The following is a 21502-nucleotide window of genomic DNA, read 5'->3' as shown; positions in this document are numbered from 1 at the left end:
CGTTTACACAGGCAGCCCAATTCGGATCTTTTTGTTTTACTAATTGGTCTTTTGACCAATCCGATCAGCTCCGAAAAATATCTGTTATTTGTCAAAAGACCAATGGAAAAAAAATATCAGACTTGGCTGCCTGTGTGAAAGCAGTCCGCAACTGATTTCAGTTGGCCTGCATTTAGCTGTAAATGCTAGCTGATAACACTAGAGGGCAGGGTAAAGCAGTTTGAAGTATGGTAGCCGCTGCTACTCCTATCCTACAGGGGGCGACAAACACTTAATTAAGCAGTGTCCACTCGGGTGTTGTCTACATTTAGATTCTGCACTTTGCTAAAGCGTCAACTGTTTTGACAGAATTTTCAATGCTGTGGTTAAAACATCATTGAACAGATGCTGTGATGTCAAAATGAATATCTATCTATATACATCTACTTCAACAATCTCTTTTCCACCACAGTGATGTTCATATCAAGCTACTGATGACAACACGTTAGGGGAATTCCAGCTGCCCTGGGCTTTGAAAGTTCCTTAGAAAAATGTAAAATGGAGAAGCTATGACGACATTTGAACTCATTGATTACACTTTATTTAAGCCCTCCCCAACAGTTTTTTTCAATGACCTAAGAAACAAAGAATGTTCCTAGGATGTTCAGTATATTTGCATTGCAGAGATAAGACTTTACAAAAGGGATTGTATCCAGGAACCTTCAAGGAGGAATCTGCTCAGTTTTTTTTCCCATGTGGGTCTTGTTCATTGAAAAAAGTAATTAAAAAAGGAATATTTAGTTGAAAATCAGAATTAAGTCCCTGGCCACTCATCTTCCTGTGGCTCTGATAGGTAGCGGGAGGGTCTGATGTCATGTCCTCTCATTCCATTACTGTGATCCGATTGGCTGAATCGCTCTGATGTTGTCATTGTTATGGTGGTGCCATCGGCCTCAACTTCACAGTCTGACGTATAGCCGTTTACCTGAATAACAGCTGGGATACACAAGGGAAATAGTATGAGCACACAACAATAACCCTCCTCCAACCTCACGTAGTACAGCATTTATTATTCATGAAGCCTACACAGGCCCCATCTCATCATGTCCATAGAGGTAACAATACATCTGTATTTAATGATTTGATTTAGGCTCTTGCAAATGGAGAAATAGCTCATCCTGATTGTTGATTATACGGGCAGCCTCAGTTTAGATTACATCTGATCCATTCTAAGTGAGGAGAGACATCACATTATTGATCATTGGGAAGCTGCAGAACTACTATGAGTGATGGATATGGTGTAATATAGACGAATGAACAGGTTTATCAGATATAGCGACTCCACATGGAAACTATGTGTTTTTGGTGATGCGATTTGTCAGGAGATGATTTAAAGAGGTAGTTCATCAAAATGTCTAATTTAATTTATCTTATGGATGGATACCTTGCACTCGATTCAATCCATATTGTCGAAGTTCAGCACTATGGCGCTGAATTACGTGCTTGATATTGAAAGGTAATTTCCAATTGAGCTGACAGCGCTTAGGGGAACGTTGCCTTTAAAATTCAATCGCTCTATAAAGATGAACCTCAGCTATATGGATTGAATCGAGCCCTTAAACCATGGTACCCAGGGTCCCATCACTCATATTGTTCTGCACTCTATGATGCTAATGCTAACCTGTAGCTGAGCAAACAAACCCAACTTACTCTCTGGGTGTACTGAATACCTCCTTTCTTGTGCACTAGAGGAGGTACATTTGTAATTGTGGTGAACTATTCCAACTACCACTGAGGGACTTTCACCTGTGTTGATGAAGAGTGGCTCAGTGGCTTTCTGGTCCAGGCTCCAATGGCTGTTGCACTCGGTGGGGAACTTGAGCTCAGCTGGTGCGAAGGAAGGAGGTGCAGGCTCTACAGGAATACCAGGACTACTGGAGTTGGCTACAGACAGACAGGCAGACAGACATGAGATCACTGAGTAGCACTATCAACATTCATATACGAGTTGTATCTTATCTGACTTGTTATTGTGGGTAAGTCCAACCTCTACTGGTGAAGCATTGATAAATAGGACAGTCACCAAATGTGTCAACCGGTGACGCCACTGTACTTTACACAACACTTTCTTGCTATGAGTTAGCGGACTGTGAAATGTGTCATGTGGTTTTCCAATAACCGTGTCAAGCTCAACATAGAACAGGATGTGGTTTTGTCCCCAAGTCTCACAAACTCAAGAAGCTACAGTAGAAGCTTGTTTCATACCTACTATAGTTTCCTAACTGATAATGAGTAGATGTACATGGAATCTGGAGGCAGTTGTTCTTATTTCTACCTTCACAGGGTAGTCTAACTGGTTATTTATTATGTGGAACCTACATTTAGTTTGATTTGAATTAAATATATGATTGAAATGGCAATGTCAAATAACCTTCAGAAATATCATTTCAAACAACATTTTTCAAAAAGAGAATATGAGTTTAAGATCACAGATATGTGTGCCTACAATGTTCTCTCAATTTCCCATTTTATGCTCAGCCGTTTCTCAACAAACATCTGTTTGTTTGAGATATTAGGCTGAAACATAAATGTTATAACCAGAAGCCAATAGCAGGGGTGTCTAGTGTCCCCCCTTATATAAGCTCCTGTGACTTTTATCTGCACTTGGACTCATATTGGTTGATGTGCTGTGCTCTCAGCCCCTGATCGAGCATAAACAGGAGCGATGCATACGAGTTTCACTATAACTCATATTGTCTTTGATCTGATTAATCTCTAGAGGAAGTGGCGAGTTCCTACGTCTGACGGTGAAAAGCAATGACCTTGTTTCCCTTCATTCAATCCAAATTACGTCTAGCACCTTGACACCTAATACTTTTACAATGTGATGCATATTGTCACTGTGTAGGAGAGAAAAGACACACTAAGAGTTTTCACTGCCTCTACATCTGTCACCGGGTAAAATCTACTGTACATGATCTGAAATCTGCTGGCTGGGAAATCACACAGAGAAACAAAAAGAGCATTTACTTAATAATTGGTAGCCTTAACTATCAAATGGGGCTTTTTGAATGACTCCCAAAGAAACAAACAGGTTGTTGATAGGTTATAATGATGTATGTACAACAGTCCTCAGAGTGGAGTAGCATCCAGCTGAGGTGGACTTGATCAAACAAGTTGATTTCACCTGTTGACTCGCTCATGCAATCACACACCTGTCAGTAATGATCAGAACTGCCCTGATAGGCCCGTTCACACTTGTTGTTTGTATTTAAAGCCTGTCAAGCCATGGCTCAGTTTCTTTCCAGTTGTGTGTGTTAAGAGTAAGTTTGTTTCCTATTTCCTCATTTCAGATGTATTGGTTTAATAGGTTTATCCTTATCACCTTGTATGTTCTACAACCTGCTCATGATGTCTCGCCTTTGTTGCAGAACCCCACAAATCCAACTCCACCATGTCCAATCACAAGTCCTCAATAAATAGGGGAACTATGGCACTGTCTCTGTCATTTGCAAGTACTCATGGCACATCTATCCAACCAATGACCTATGTTCCTTAGCTTAGGTTAGGTTCCTTAGCTTATTTTTCCTGGTCCTTCAAGACGGATGATGTTTACCAGGTGCACTGCAGCAGATTTCCATCTACCACGGCAGAAAGTGTTTCATTCTCATGTGAAGGACTGTGTAGTGGGTCACTGTAGGGAGTGTCAGTGGTTGATCACCCATCAACAGGACCGGGCTCTAACAGCATGACTGTCTCCATTCATCACGTCTTCGGGCTACCAACATAAACAAGCACCATTGTGGGAAATGGCGGAGCGATGCTCCAGTGCTCTGGCAACACTACACCACCCCTTCCCCCAGCTACCCATATCTACTGAACCTGTAATGTCACCACTGTGGACCAGCCTTGACGCCCTGGGCCTTGGCTAATCCATGTCACAGGTTTTCAACCTGTGCTAATTCAAGGAGCCATCTCGCGCTTGCCTGAGGGCGCGGGGCCCGTCATGGGCGCAGGGCCCGTCATGGGGCATCCTACCCCATGCTCATCCTAGCGGCCAACCTGTGTCTGTCCAAGAGGTGGCCTACCACCCTATTTTTCAATATTATTAAAATGTTTCACTGTAAAGTCTTATTAAATACTTACAAATTGTTCTACAGTACAAAGAGTCCCTGGAATATGGTGGGAACTCTAGCCAATACTTACATCAAATCCACGACGAGTGCACACACACACTTTTGGGAATTGGTAGTGATGATATACGTACCTGGCATGTATGATTGACGCTTGGCCCTCCAATAGATGCAGATCAAGATTATGATGAGTGAGGTCACCACTAGTCCTGCCCACAGACTGGTAGGTAGTATCCAGTGACACCCTGAGATGGAGGCAGAGCGATAGAGGATCAATCAAACCAACCTAAAACCCAGACAATCTATATATGAGGCTCTATCTGAACCATTTCTGAGGGAGAACGCAATGTGCTCTAATCTTGCTTACAGTATTAGATGTACATTATGTCAAATCATTCAATGAAGAGAGAAAGAGGGGAGGTGGAAGAAATATTGGTAAAATGCTATATATATATATACCATCTAGTTTTCTATATATTCTATACTACTGTGCAATAAAAGGAGATCCTATTAGACCTACGAGATATGAAGGCACCACACACAGCATCGGTAGTCTCAGTCCCAGCACTTTTCACCTCCTTCCCGAGGTCCCCACACCTGAGAGAGGAAAGAAAGTGATTGTGAAACAGAGAAAGGAGTTTAACTCCACAGTTAACCCCGCTGTCCCACAATTGTATAAAAATGTCAAACGTTTCGTGCCAACCAAATGCACCCACTGAGTTGACTTTCGATAAAAATCAGAGCCACTTTGTGTGAAGGGTTCTGACCTGGTGTGTGATTGGCAGTGTGTGAAGGCATCGTTGAAGCTGTTATAGGTCCCAGGTTGGCACGGGGCACAGACTGTGTCATTCTGGGGGTTGGCTGGGGGGTTTAGGAACAAGTGCCAGACATGTCAGCTGCTCAAAGTAAAGTACATACATCCAGCAGATTATACAAGCACAGTAATAAGATGTTTTGTACTGACAAAGGCCCACAGTGGTTTAAACATTGACCCTGAGTGCATCTTATTAGACTACAGATAGATTTTTTTGTCAGGTGTCTTTTCAATACCAGCCTTAGTATCTCCAACTCATGATCAGCTCATCAGAGGCAATGGTCTGTCATTAGAACAGGGTATAGAGGTGAGGAGGCTGCTGAGTGGAGAACAGCCCTTAATAATGTCTGGAACGGAGCAAATGGAATGGCATCAAACCATCATTCCTCTCATTCCGCTGCAGCCATTATCACGAGCATGTCCTTCCCAATTAAGGTGCCACCAACATCCTGTGGTGTAGAGGTGAGAAGGCAGTTCTCACCTTGATTCACGACACCTGAACCCAGAGGGCACAGGGTCACAGGTAGGCAGTGTTCACATCCATCGTCTGTACAGTAGTAACCTGTCTTACACACACATTGCCTGTCACTACTGGCTTCACACTCCCTCAATACCTTCTGGTTACTGCCTGAGAGAGGGAGAGAGAGACGGAGAGAAGAGAAGGGAGAGAAAGAGTGGGAGAGAGGACGGTAGAGGGAGAGGGAGACGGAGAGAAGAGAAGGGAGAGAAAGAGTGGGATAGAGGATGGTAGAGGGAGAGGGAGACGGAGAGAAGAGAAGAGAAGGGAGAGAAAGAGTGAGAGAGAGGACGGTAGAGGGAGACGGAGAGAAGAGAAGAGAAGGGAGAGAATGAGTGTGAGAGAGGATGGTAGAGGGAGGGATGGATGGTAGAGGGAGAGAGGATGGTAGAAGGAGAGAGGATAGTAGAGGGAGGGGTGGATGGTAGAGGGAGGGATGGATGGTAGAGGGAGAGAGGATTGTAGAGGGAGGGGATGGAAAGATGAGGAGAGAGGTGGGATAGAGAGAGGGGATGGAAAGATGAGGAGAGAGGTGGGATAGAGAGAGGGGATGGAAAGATGAGGAGAGAGGTGGGATAGAGAGGGGATGGAAAGATGAGGAGAGAGGTGGGATAGAGAGAGGGGATGTAAAGATGAGGAGAGAGGTGGGATAGAGAGAGGGGGTGTAAAGATGAGGAGAGAGGTGGGATAGAGAGAGGGGATGGAAAGATGAGGAGAGAGGTGGGATAGAGAGAGGGGATGGAAAGATGAGGAGAGAGGTGGGATAGAGAGAGGGGATGGAAAGATGAGAGAGGTGGGATAGAGAGAGGGGATGGAAAGATGAGGAGAGAGGTGGGACAGAGAGAGGGGATGGAAAGATGAGGAGGGATAGAGAGAGGGGATGTAAAGATGAGGAGAGAGGTGGGATAGAGAGAGGGGATGTAAAGATGAGGAGAGAGGTGGGATAGAGAGAGGGGATGTAAAGATGAGGAGAGAGGTGGGATAGAGAGAGGGGATGGAAAGATGAGGAGAGAGGTGGGATAGAGAGAGGGGATGTAAAGATGAGGAGAGAGGTGGGATAGAGAGAGGGGATGGAAAGATGAGGAGAGAGGTGGGATAGAGAGAGGGGATGTAAAGATGAGGAGAGAGGTGGGATAGAGAGGGGATGTAAATATGAGGAGAGATGTGGGATAGAGAGAGGGGATGGACAGATAAGGAGAGAAGTGGGATAGAGAGAGGGGATGTAAAGATGAGGAAAGAGGTGGGATAGAGAGAGGGGATGTAAAGATGAGGAGAGAGGTGGGATAGAGAGAGGGGATGGAAAGAGAGGAGGGTCGGGGAGAGTGAGAGAGAGAGAGCGCGAGAGAGAGCAGGGGTGTGGAATGAGAGAGGATGAGTCGGATCAGAAAGGGATTATTTTAAGGAGACAGGGGAACAATGAGTGGAACTGTCAGAACAGGGAAGAGGGAGGGGGGGGGGGGGGACTTACTGGAATAGCAGACCCTACAGGGTAGACATTGTTTCAAGAAGTTTAATTCAGCAGTGTAGTATTCATGTTGACAGGTTTCACACTCTGTTTTTGTAGACTTGCCACAGTCGGTGCGAACATACTGTCCTGGAGTGAGGTTGGGAATGAGAGAATGACAGAGAAATGTGATCATCCATACCCCCACATATAGGCCACCGTATTATACTGTCCATAGTAACATGTTCATCACAGGAGGTTGGTGTCATTTTAATTGGGGAGGATAGGGTTGTGGTAATGGCTGGAGCAGAATGAGTGCAATGGTATTATCAACATCAAACAAACGTTTTCCATGTGTTTGATGCCATTCCATTCGTGCCGCTCCAGACGTTATTATGAGCCGTCCTCCCCCCAGCAGCCTCCTGTGTGTTCATGTAGTTTTGTGGAGATAAAGGGACTGCTGTTTTCCCCTCTATACTGCATTTCATCATTTGATAATATGGTCATGTTGCAGACAAACAGTTAATACATATAATATGAGGTGCTTGTATAATGCTGGTCTTTTACACATCTTGCTCCAACAGCCACCTGAACAACAGAAACACACCAGTAGTGACAGACCTTTATGACAACAGAAACACACCAGTAGTCACAGACCTTTACGACAACAGAAACAAACCAGTAGTCACTGACCTTTATGACAACAGAAACACACCAGTAGTCACAGACCTTTACGACAACAGAAACACACCAGTAGTCACAGACCTTTACGACAACAGAAACACACCAGTAGTCACAGACCTTTATGACAACAGAAACACACCAGTAGTCACAGACCTTTACGACAACAGAAACACACCAGTAGTCACAGACCTTTACGACAACAGAAACACACCAGTAGTCACAGACCTTTACGACAACAGAAACACACCAGTAGTGACAGACCTTTATGACAACAGAAACACAACAGTAGTCACAGACCTTTATGACAACAGAAACACACCAGTAGTCACTGACCTTTATGACAACAGAAACACACCAGTAGTCACAGACCTTTATGACAACAGAAACACACCAGTAGTCCCTGACCTTTACGACAACAGAAACACACCAGTAGTCACAGACCTTTATGACAACAGAAACACACCAGTAGTCACAGACCTTTATGACAACAGAAACACACCAGTAGTCACAGACCTTTACGACAACAGAAACACACCAGTAGTCACTGACCTTTATGACAACAGAAATACACTAGTAGTCACAGACCTTAACGACAACAGAAACACACCAGTAGTCACAGACCTTAACGACAACAGAAACACACCAGTAGTCACAGACCTTTATGACAACAGAAACACACCAGTAGTCACTGACCTTTATGACAACAGAAACACACCAGTAGTCACAGACCTTTATGACAACAGAAATACACCAGTAGTCACAGACCTTTACGACAACAGAAACAGACCAGTAGTCACAGACCTTTACGACAACAGAAACACACCAGTAGTCACTGACCTTTATGACAACAGAAACACACCAGTAGTCACTGACCTTTACGACAACAGAAACACACCAGTAGTCACAGACCTTTATGACAACAGAAACACACCAGTAGTCACAGACCTTTATGACAACAGAAACACACCAGTAGTCACAGACCTTTATGACAACAGAAACACACTAGTAGTCACTGACCTTTACGACAACAGAAACACACCAGTAGTCACTGACCTTTATGACAACAGAAACACACCAGTAGTCACTGACCTTTATGACAACAGAAACACACCAGTAGTCACAGACCTTTATGACAACAGAAACACACCAGTAGTCACAGACCTTTACGACAACAGAAACACACCAGTAGTCACTGACCTTTATGACAACAGAAACACACCAGTAGTCACTGACCTTTACGACAACAGAAACACACCAGTAGTCACAGACCTTTATGACAACAGAAACACACCAGTAGTCACAGACCTTTATGACAACAGAAACACACCAGTAGTCACAGACCTTTATGACAACAGAAACACACCAGTAGTCACTGACCTTTATGACAACAGAAATACACCAGTAGTCACAGACCTTTATGACAACAGAAACACACCAGTAGTCACAGACCTTAACGACAACAGAAACACACCAGTAGTCACAGACCTTTACGACAACAGAAACACACCAGTAGTCACAGACCTTTATGACAACAGAAATACACCAGTAGTCACAGACCTTTATGACAACAGAAACACACCAGTAGTCACAGACCTTTACGACAACAGAAACACACCAGTAGTCACAGACCTTTACGACAACAGAAACACACCAGTAGTCACAGACCTTTATGACAACAGAAACACACCAGTAGTCACAGACCTTTATGACAACAGAAACACACCAGTAGTCACTGACCTTTACGACAACAGAAACACACCAGTAGTCACAGACCTTTATGACAACAGAAACACACCAGTAGTCACTGACCTTTATGACAACAGAAACACACCAGTAGTCACAGACCTTTATGACAACAGAAACACACCAGTAGTCACAGACCTTTACGACAACAGAAACACACCAGTAGTCACTGACCTTTATGACAACAGAAATACACCAGTAGTCACAGACCTTAACGACAACAGAAACACACCAGTAGTCACAGACCTTAACGACAACAGAAACACACCAGTAGTCACAGACCTTTATGACAACAGAAACACACCAGTAGTCACTGACCTTTAAGACAACAGAAACACACCAGTAGTCACAGACCTTTATGACAACAGAAATACACCAGTAGTCACTGACCTTTACGACAACAGAAACACACCAGTAGTCACAGACCTTTACGACAACAGAAACACACCAGTAGTCACTGACCTTTATGACAACAGAAACACACCAGTAGTCACTGACCTTTACGACAACAGAAACACACCAGTAGTCACAGACCTTTATGACAACAGAAACACACCAGTAGTCACAGACCTTTATGACAACAGAAACACACCAGTAGTCACAGACCTTTATGACAACAGAAACACACCAGTAGTCACTGACCTTTACGACAACAGAAACACACCAGTAGTCACAGACCTTTATGACAACAGAAACACACCAGTAGTCACTGACCTTTATGACAACAGAAACACACCAGTAGTCACAGACCTTTATGACAACAGAAACACACCAGTAGTGACAGACCTTTATGACAACAGAAACACACCAGTAGTCACTGACCTTTATGACAACAGAAACACACCAGTAGTCACAGACCTTTACGACAACAGAAACACACCAGTAGTCACTGACCTTTACAACAACAGAAACACACCAGTAGTCACTGACCTTTACGACAACAGAAACACACCAGTAGTCCCTGACCTTCATGACAACAGAAACACACCAGTAGTCACTGACCTTTATGACAACAGAAACACACCAGTAGTCACAGACCTTTACGACAACAGAAACACACCAGTAGTCACAGACCTTTATGACAACAGAAACACACCAGTAGTCACAGACCTTTATGACAACAGAAACACACCAGTAGTCACTGACCTTTATGACAACAGAAACACACCAGTAGTCACAGACCTTTACGACAACAGAAACACACCAGTAGTCACTGAGTTTATGACAACAGAAACACACCAGTAGTCACTGACCTTTATGACAACAGAAACACACCAGTAGTCACAGACCTTTACGACAACAGAAACACACCAGTAGTCACAGACCTTTACGACAACAGAAACACACCAGTAGTCACTGACCTTTATGACAACAGAAACACACCAGTAGTCACTGACCTTTACAACAACAGAAACACACCAGTAGTCACTGACCTTTATGACAACAGAAACACACCAGTAGTCACAGACCTTTATGACAACAGAAACACACCAGTAGTCACTGACCTTTACGACAACAGAAACACACCAGTAGTCACTGACCTTTATGACAACAGAAACACACCAGTAGTCACAGACCTTTACGACAACAGAAACACACCAGTAGTCACAGACCTTTATGACAACAGAAACACACCAGTAGTCACTGACCTTTACGACAACAGAAACACACCAGTAGTCACAGACCTTTATGACAACAGAAACACACCAGTAGTCACTGACCTTTATGACAACAGAAACACACCAGTAGTCACAGACCTTTATGACAACAGAAACACACCAGTAGTCACAGACCTTTACGACAACAGAAACACACCAGTAGTCACTGACCTTTATGACAACAGAAACACACCAGTAGTCACTGACCTTTACGACAACAGAAACACACCAGTAGTCACAGACCTTTATGACAACAGAAACACACCAGTAGTCACAGACCTTTACGACAACAGAAACACACCAGTAGTCACAGACCTTTATGACAACAGAAACACACCAGTAGTCACAGACCTTTACGACAACAGAAACACACCAGTAGTCACTGACCTTTATGACAACAGAAACACACCAGTAGTCACAGACCTTTATGACAACAGAAACACACCAGTAGTCACAGACCTTTACGACAACAGAAACACACCAGTAGTCACTGACCTTTATGACAACAGAAACACACCAGTAGTCACTGACCTTTACGACAACAGAAACACACCAGTAGTCACAGACCTTTATGACAACAGAAACACACCAGTAGTCACAGACCTTTACGACAACAGAAACACACCAGTAGTCACAGACCTTTACGACAACAGAAACACACCAGTAGTCACAGACCTTTATGACAACAGAAACACACCAGTAGTGACAGACCTTTATGACAACAGAAACACACCAGTAGTCACTGACCTTTATGACAACAGAAACACACCAGTAGTCACAGACCTTTATGACAACAGAAACACACCAGTAGTCACAGACCTTTATGACAACAGAAACACACCAGTAGTCACAGACCTTTATGACAACAGAAACACACCAGTAGTCACTGACCTTTATGACAACAGAAATACACCAGTAGTCACAGACCTTTATGACAACAGAAACACACCAGTAGTCACAGACCTTAACGACAACAGAAACACACCAGTAGTCACAGACCTTTACGACAACAGAAACACACCAGTAGTCACAGACCTTTATGACAACAGAAATACACCAGTAGTCACAGACCTTTATGACAACAGAAACACACCAGTAGTCACAGACCTTTACGACAACAGAAACACACCAGTAGTCGCAAACCTTTACGACAACAGAAACACACCAGTAGTCACAGACCTTTATGACAACAGAAACACACCAGTAGTCACAGACCTTTATGACAACAGAAACACACCAGTAGTCACTGACCTTTACGACAACAGAAACACACCAGTAGTCACAGACCTTTATGACAACAGAAACACACCAGTAGTCACTGACCTTTATGACAACAGAAACACACCAGTAGTCACAGACCTTTATGACAACAGAAACACACCAGTAGTCACAGACCTTTACGACAACAGAAACACACCAGTAGTCACTGACCTTTATGACAACAGAAATACACCAGTAGTCACAGACCTTAACGACAACAGAAACACACCAGTAGTCACAGACCTTAACGACAACAGAAACACACCAGTAGTCACAGACCTTTATGACAACAGAAACACACCAGTAGTCACTGACCTTTATGACAACAGAAACACACCAGTAGTCACAGACCTTTATGACAACAGAAATACACCAGTAGTCACTGACCTTTACGACAACAGAAACACACCAGTAGTCACAGACCTTTACGACAACAGAAACACACCAGTAGTCACTGACCTTTATGACAACAGAAACACACCAGTAGTCACTGACCTTTACGACAACAGAAACACACCAGTAGTCACAGACCTTTATGACAACAGAAACACACCAGTAGTCACAGACCTTTATGACAACAGAAACACACCAGTAGTCACAGACCTTTATGACAACAGAAACACACCAGTAGTCACTGACCTTTACAACAACAGAAACACACCAGTAGTCACAGACCTTTATGACAACAGAAACACACCAGTAGTCACTGACCTTTATGACAACAGAAACACACCAGTAGTCACAGACCTTTATGACAACAGAAACACACCAGTAGTCACAGACCTTTACGACAACAGAAACACACCAGTAGTCACTGACCTTTATGACAACAGAAACACACCAGTAGTCACTGACCTTTACGACAACAGAAACACACCAGTAGTCACAGACCTTTATGACAACAGAAACACACCAGTAGTCACAGACCTTTACGACAACAGAAACACACCAGTAGTCACAGACCTTTATGACAACAGAAACACACCAGTAGTCACTGACCTTTATGACAACAGAAACACACCAGTAGTCACAGACCTTTACGACAACAGAAACACACCAGTAGTCACTGACCTTTACGACAACAGAAACACACCAGTAGTCAGACCTTTATGACAACAGAAACACACCAGTAGTCACAGACCTTTACGACAACAGAAACACACCAGTAGTCACAGACCTTTATGACAACAGAAACACACCAGTAGTCACTGACCTTTATGACAACAGAAACACACCAGTAGTCACTGACCTTTACGACAACAGAAACACACCAGTAGTCACAGACCTTTATGACAACAGAAACACACCAGTAGTCACAGACCTTTACGACAACAGAAACACACCAGTAGTCACAGACCTTTACGACAACAGAAACACACCAGTAGTCACAGACCTTTATGACAACAGAAACACACCAGTAGTGACAGACCTTTATGACAACAGAAACACACCAGTAGTCACTGACCTTTATGACAACAGAAATACACCAGTAGTCACTGACCTTTACGACAACAGAAACACACCAGTAGTCACAGACCTTTACGACAACAGAAACACACCAGTAGTCACTGACCTTTATGACAACAGAAACACACCAGTAGTCACTGACCTTTACGACAACAGAAACACACCAGTAGTCACAGACCTTTATGACAACAGAAACACACCAGTAGTCACAGACCTTTATGACAACAGAAACACACCAGTAGTCACAGACCTTTATGACAACAGAAACACACCAGTAGTCACTGACCTTTACGACAACAGAAACACACCAGTAGTCACAGACCTTTATGACAACAGAAACACACCAGTAGTCACTGACCTTTACGACAACAGAAACACACCAGTAGTCACTGACCTTTATGACAACAGAAACACACCAGTAGTCACTGACCTTTACGACAACAGAAACACACCAGTAGTCACAGACCTTTATGACAACAGAAACACACCAGTAGTCACAGACCTTTATGACAACAGAAACACACCAGTAGTCACAGACCTTTATGACAACAGAAACACACCAGTAGTCACTGACCTTTACGACAACAGAAACACACCAGTAGTCACAGACCTTTATGACAACAGAAACACACCAGTAGTCACTGACCTTTATGACAACAGAAACACACCAGTAGTCACAGACCTTTATGACAACAGAAACACACCAGTAGTCACAGACCTTTACGACAACAGAAACACACCAGTAGTCACTGACCTTTATGACAACAGAAACACACCAGTAGTCACTGACCTTTACGACAACAGAAACACACCAGTAGTCAGACCTTTATGACAACAGAAACACACCAGTAGTCACAGACCTTTACGACAACAGAAACACACCAGTAGTCACAGACCTTTATGACAACAGAAACACACCAGTAGTCACTGACCTTTATGACAACAGAAACACACCAGTAGTCACAGACCTTTACGACAACAGAAACACACCAGTAGTCACTGACCTTTATGACAACAGAAACACACCAGTAGTCACTGACCTTTACGACAACAGAAACACACCAGTAGTCACAGACCTTTATGACAACAGAAACACACCAGTAGTCACAGACCTTTACGACAACAGAAACACACCAGTAGTCACAGACCTTTACGACAACAGAAACACACCAGTAGTCACAGACCTTTATGACAACAGAAACACACCAGTAGTGACAGACCTTTATGACAACAGAAACACACCAGTAGTCACTGACCTTTATGACAACAGAAACACACCAGTAGTCACAGACCTTTACGACAACAGAAACACACCAGTAGTCACAGACCTTTACGACAACAGAAACACACCAGTAGTCACAGACCTTTACGACAACAGAAACACACCAGTAGTCACAGACCTTTATGACAACAGAAACACACCAGTAGTGACAGACCTTTATGACAACAGAAACACACCAGTAGTCACTGACCTTTATGACAACAGAAACACACCAGTAGTCACAGACCTTTACGACAACAGAAACACACCAGTAGTCACAGACCTTTACGACAACAGAAACACACCAGTAGTCACTGACCTTTACGACAACAGAAACACACCAGTAGTCCCTGACCTTCATGACAACAGAAACACACCAGTAGTCACTGAACTTTATGACAACAGAAACACACCAGTAATCACTGACCTTTATGACAACAGAAACACACCAGTAGTCACAGACCTTTACGACAACAGAAACACACCAGTAGTCACTGAGTTTATGACAACAGAAACACACCAGTAGTCACTGACCTTTATGACAACAGAAACACACCAGTAGTCACAGACCTTTACGACAACAGAAACACACCAGTAGTCACAGACCTTTACGACAACAGAAACACACCATTAGTCACTGACCTTTATGACAACAGAAACACACCAGTAGTCACTGACCTTTACAACAACAGAAACACACCAGTAGTCACTGACCTTTATGACAACAGAAACACACCAGTAGTCACAGACCTTTATGACAACAGAAACACACCAGTAGTCACTGACCTTTACGACAACAGAAACACACCAGTAGTCACTGACCTTTATGACAACAGAAACACACCAGTAGTCACAGACCTTTATGACAACAGAAACACACCAGTAGTCACAGACCTTTATGACAACAGAAACACACCAGTAGTCACTGACCTTTACGACAACAGAAACACACCAGTAGTCACAGACCTTTATGACAACAGAAACACACCAGTAGTCACTGACCTTTATGACAACAGAAACACACCAGTAGTCACAGACCTTTATGACAACAGAAACACACCAGTAGTCACAGACCTTTACGACAACAGAAACACACCAGTAGTCACTGACCTTTATGACAACAGAAACACACCAGTAGTCACTGACCTTTACGACAACAGAAACACACCAGTAGTCACAGACCTTTATGACAACAGAAACACACCAGTAGTCACAGACCTTTACGACAACAGAAACACACCAGTAGTCACAGACCTTTATGACAACAGAAACACACCAGTAGTCACAGACCTTTATGACAACAGAAACACACCAGTAGTCACAGACCTTTACGACAACAGAAACACACCAGTAGTCACTGACCTTTATGACAACAGAAACACACCAGTAGTCACTGACCTTTACGACAACAGAAACACACCAGTAGTCACAGACCTTTATGACAACAGAAACACACCAGTAGTCACAGACCTTTACGACAACAGAAACACACCAGTAGTCACAGACCTTTACGACAACAGAAACACACCAGTAGTCACAGACCTTTATGACAACAGAAACACACCAGTAGTGACTGACCTTTATGACAACAGAAACACACCAGTAGTCACTGACCTTTATGACAACAGAAACACACCAGTTGTCACAGACCTTTACGACAACAGAAACACACCAGTAGTCACTGACCTTTACAACAACAGAAACACACCAGTAGTCACTGACCTTTACGACAACAGAAACACACCAGTAGTCCCTGACCTTCATGACAACAGAAACACACCAGTAGTCACTGAACTTTATGACAACAGAAACACACCAGTAGTCACTGACCTTTATGACAACAGAAACACACCAGTAGTCACAGACCTTTACGACAACAGAAACACACCAGTAGTCACTGAGTTTATGACAACAGAAACACACCAGTAGTCACTGACCTTTATGACAACAGAAACACACCAGTAGTCACAGACCTTTACGACAACAGAAACACACCAGTAGTCACAGACCTTTACGACAACAGAAACACACCAGTAGTCACTGACCTTTATGACAACAGAAACACACCAGTAGTCACTGACCTTTACAACAACAGAAACACACCAGTAGTCACTGACCTTTATGACAACAGAAACACACCAGTAGTCACAGACCTTTATGACAACAGAAACACACCAGTAGTCACTGACCTTTACGACAACAGAAACACACCAGTAGTCACTGACCTTTATGACAACAGAAACACACCAGTAGTCACAGACCTTTATGACAACAGAAACACACCAGTAGTCACAGACCTTTATGACAACAGAAACACACCAGTAGTCACAGACCTTTACGACAACAGAAACACACCAGTAGTCACTGACCTTTATGACAACAGAAACACACCAGTAGTCACTGACCTTTACGACAACAGAAACACACCAGTAGTCACTGAGTTTATGACAACAGAAACACACCAGTAGTCACTGACCTTTATGACAACAGAAACACACCAGTAGTCATAGACCTTTACGACAACAGAAACACACCAGTAGTCACTGAGTTTATGACAACAGAAACACACCAGTAGTCACTGACCTTTATGACAACAGAAACACACCAGTAGTCACAGACCTTTACGACAACAGAAACACACCAGTAGTCACAGACCTTTACGACAACAGAAACACACCAGTAGTCACTGACCTTTATGACAACAGAAACACACCAGTAGTCACTGACCTTTACAACAACAGAAACACACCAGTAGTCACTGACCTTTATGACAAAAGAAACACACCAGTAGTCACAGACCTTTATGACAACAGAAACACACCAGTAGTCACTGACCTTTACGACAACAGAAACACACCAGTAGTCACTGACCTTTATGACAACAGAAACACACCAGTAGTCACAGACCTTTATGACAACAGAAACACACCAGTAGTCACAGACCTTTACGACAACAGAAACACACCAGTAGTCACTGACCTTTATGACAACAGAAACACACCAGTAGTCACTGACCTTTACGACAACAGAAACACACCAGTAGTCACAGACCTTTATGACAACAGAAACACACCAGTAGTCACAGACCTTTACGACAACAGAAACACACCAGTAGTCACAGACCTTTACGACAACAGAAACACACCAGTAGTCACAGACCTTTATGACAACAGAAACACACCAGTAGTGACAGACCTTTATGACAACAGAAACACACCAGTAGTCACTGACCTTTATGACAACAGAAACAAACCAATAGTCACAGACCTTTACGACAACAGAAACACACCAGTAGTCACTGACCTTTACAACAACAGAAACACACCAGTAGTCACTGACCTTTACGACAACAGAAACACACCAGTAGTCACTGACCTTTACGACAACAGAAACACACCAGTAGTCCCTGACCTTCATGACAACAGAAACACACCAGTAGTCACTGACCTTTATGACAACAGAAACACACCAGTAGTCACAGACCTTTACGACAACAGAAACACACCAGTAGTCACTGAGTTTATGACAACAGAAACACACCAGTAGTCACTGACCTTTATGACAACAGAAACACACCAGTAGTCACAGACCTTTACGACAACAGAAACACACCAGTAGTCACAGACCTTTACGACAACAGAAACACACCAGTAGTCACTGACCTTTATGACAACAGAAACACACCAGTAGTCACTGACCTTTACAACAACAGAAACACACCAGTAGTCACTGACCTTTATGACAACAGAAACACACCAGTAGTCACAGACCTTTATGACAACAGAAACACACCAGTAGTCACTGACCTTTACGACAACAGAAACACACCAGTAGTCACAGACCTTTATGACAACAGAAACACACCAGTAGTCACAGACCTTTACGACAACAGAAACACACCAGTAGTCACAGACCTTTATGACAACAGAAACACACCAGTAGTCAGACCTTTATGACAACAGAAACACACCAGTAGTCACAGACCTTTACGACAACAGAAACACACCAGTAGTCACTGACCTTTATGACAACAGAAACACACCAGTAGTCACTGACCTTTACGACAACAGAAACACACCAGTAGTCACAGACCTTTATGACAACAGAAACACACCAGTAGTCACAGACCTTTACGACAACAGAAACACACCAGTAGTCACAGACCTTTACGACAACAGAAACACACCAGTAGTCACAGACCTTTATGACAACAGAAACACACCAGTAGTGACAGACCTTTATGACAACAGAAACACACCAGTAGTCACTGACCTTTATGACAACAGAAACACACCAGTAGTCACAGACCTTTACGACAACAGAAACACACCAGTAGTCACTGACCTTTACAACAACAGAAACACACCAGTAGTCACTGACCTTTACGACAACAGAAACACACCAGTAGTCCCTGACCTTTATGACAACAGAAACACACCAGTAGTCACTGACCTTTATGACAACAGAAACACACCAGTAGTCACTGACCTTTATGACAACAGAAACACACCAGTAGTCACAGACCTTTACGACAACAGAAACACACCAGTAGTCACTGAGTTTATGACAACAGAAACACACCAGTAGTCACTGACCTTTATGACAACAGAAACACACCAGTAGTCACAGACCTTTACGACAACAGAAACACACCAGTAGTCACAGACCTTTACGACAACAGAAACACACCAGTAGTCACTGACCTTTATGACAACAGAAACACACCAGTAGTCACTGACCTTTACAACAACAGAAACACACCAGTAGTCACTGACCTTTATGACAACAGAAACACACCAGTAGTCACAGACCTTTATGACAACAGAAACACACCAGTAGTCACTGACCTTTACGACAACAGAAACACACCAGTAGTCACTGACCTTTATGACAACAGAAACACACCAGTAGTCACTGACCTTTATGACAACAGAAACACACCAGTAGTCACAGACCTTTATGACAACAGAAACACACCAGTAGTCACTGACCTTTATGACAACAGAAACACACCAGTAGTGACAGACCTTTATGACAACAGAAACACACCAGTAGTCACTGACCTTTACGACAACAGAAACACACCAGTAGTCACTGACCTTTACGACAACGCTCACAGCACCTTTTCACCCCAGAAGCATCATGAAGGTATTCCTCAGTTTTGCATTCCAATTCAGCCATCTCTTGTCCATTTGATGATAGTATCTTTGTTAAAATGTTGACTCTATCATAAAGTTTGTGTTTTTCAGTAATTCTTCTCTGTAAAATCGTTACTATTCAAGTAAAACATTCTTCTTCACCATTCATGTTGTTGATCCACTGGTCTCAGTTGAATGTATATCCTTTCACACTCCGCCTCTCTGTCTCTAGCTCTCTCTCCTTCTTCTCTATCACTATTTCTGACTTTGACTTCTTTCTTCCGCTGAAGTATCACTCACTCTTTGTCTTCTCCTCCGCTGTGTCCTCCGTCCTCTCAGTGAGAATATAGAGCTGCTTCCTCTCCTCTCTCACCCACCTCTTTCCCCCTCGCTTATCCTCCAGAACGGAAAGCCCCGATGCCCCTCATCTGCCCTGTGCGTCTCTCTCTCTCCTCCCTTTCCTTCCTGCCCTCCCTCTCTGGCACGAGGTGCACTGTTCTGGGCCGTGTAAACTAGCTGCAGAGAGGAGGATTCTAGAGGCTGCTTTTGGCACTGTCTCCAGATCAGTATGTCCAGATGTGGCACACAATACACACCAACACAATAAGATACTTCCCCTGACCACTCCACCCCTTCCCGTCACTCGCTCTCCCTTTATTGCTTTACTGAACCTTTGTTCTGATAGTGTTGTAATGCCGCTAATATGGAGCTGTTGAGAGATGTGTTTCGATGATGAGATGAGTAGATTAAGACAGAAATATATACCTTTGACTCTCTCTCTCTCTTCCTTCCTTCTCTCTCTCTCTCTCTCTCTCTCTCTCTCTCTCTCTCTCTCTCTTTCTCTCTTTCTCTGTCAATTCAATTCAATGGTTTCTTTGGGCATGGGAAACATGTTTACATTGCCAAAGCAAGTGGAAAAGATAACAAACAAAAGTGAAATAAACAATCAGAAATGAACAGTAAAGTTATCTCTCTCTCTGAACATGGAATAGACGTTGAGTTGACGTCTGTGCCCAGTGGAAAAGACAGAGAGTTTGTTTATTTGCTGAGGCAGAAGTGATCCCTTCCTAACCATGCTAGCTAGGTGTGATTATGATTTTTCATCATCTCTTATCAAACAGAATAGAAATAGAAATAGAACATGTAAGTTCCCCTTGCATTTACACAACACTGTGTGATATTAAAAGGCAGAAAACAAGCAACACATTTTAAGACGGCCTTATGCAACGATCGTGATTTACAGTTTCCTTCTTGGGATATGGGGTGTAATTGTCTTCTTCCTCAATGGATGTGATTATGTGAAATTAACCCAGCATTTGTTAAGGATCCTCCCCTTTAAAAGAAAATGAGCCTAAATTGACATACTCAAATCTAACTGCCTGTAGCTCAGGACCTGAAGCAAGG

At 43.3% G+C, this 21502-nt stretch overlaps 1 protein-coding gene across 9 annotated transcripts; it reads right to left on the bottom strand.

Annotated features, from left to right (window-relative positions):
* Positions 1–557: 557 nt before the first annotated feature.
* tnfr (tumour necrosis factor receptor) lies at positions 558–20681 on the bottom strand. Of its 9 annotated transcripts, none has more exons than XM_090218694.1 (8): positions 20261–20681; positions 6912–7037; positions 5408–5554; positions 4880–4973; positions 4633–4709; positions 4247–4357; positions 1786–1923; positions 558–975 (listed from the first exon to the last, which is right to left on the bottom strand). In XM_090218694.1, exons 1-8 carry the CDS (start codon positions 20265–20267, stop codon positions 794–796), a joined length of 882 nt encoding a protein of 293 aa, XP_090074820.1. In that variant the 5' UTR covers positions 20268–20681; the 3' UTR covers positions 558–793.
* Positions 20682–21502: the final 821 nt, after the last annotated feature.

The sequence above is a fragment of the Oncorhynchus mykiss genome, chromosome 3 (genome assembly GCF_057628025.1).
Source record: "Oncorhynchus mykiss isolate SJ-2025 chromosome 3, ASM5762802v1, whole genome shotgun sequence".
Classification (NCBI taxonomy): Eukaryota; Metazoa; Chordata; class Actinopteri; order Salmoniformes; family Salmonidae; genus Oncorhynchus; species Oncorhynchus mykiss.
This window is presented reverse-complemented; position numbering and strand designations above follow the sequence as displayed.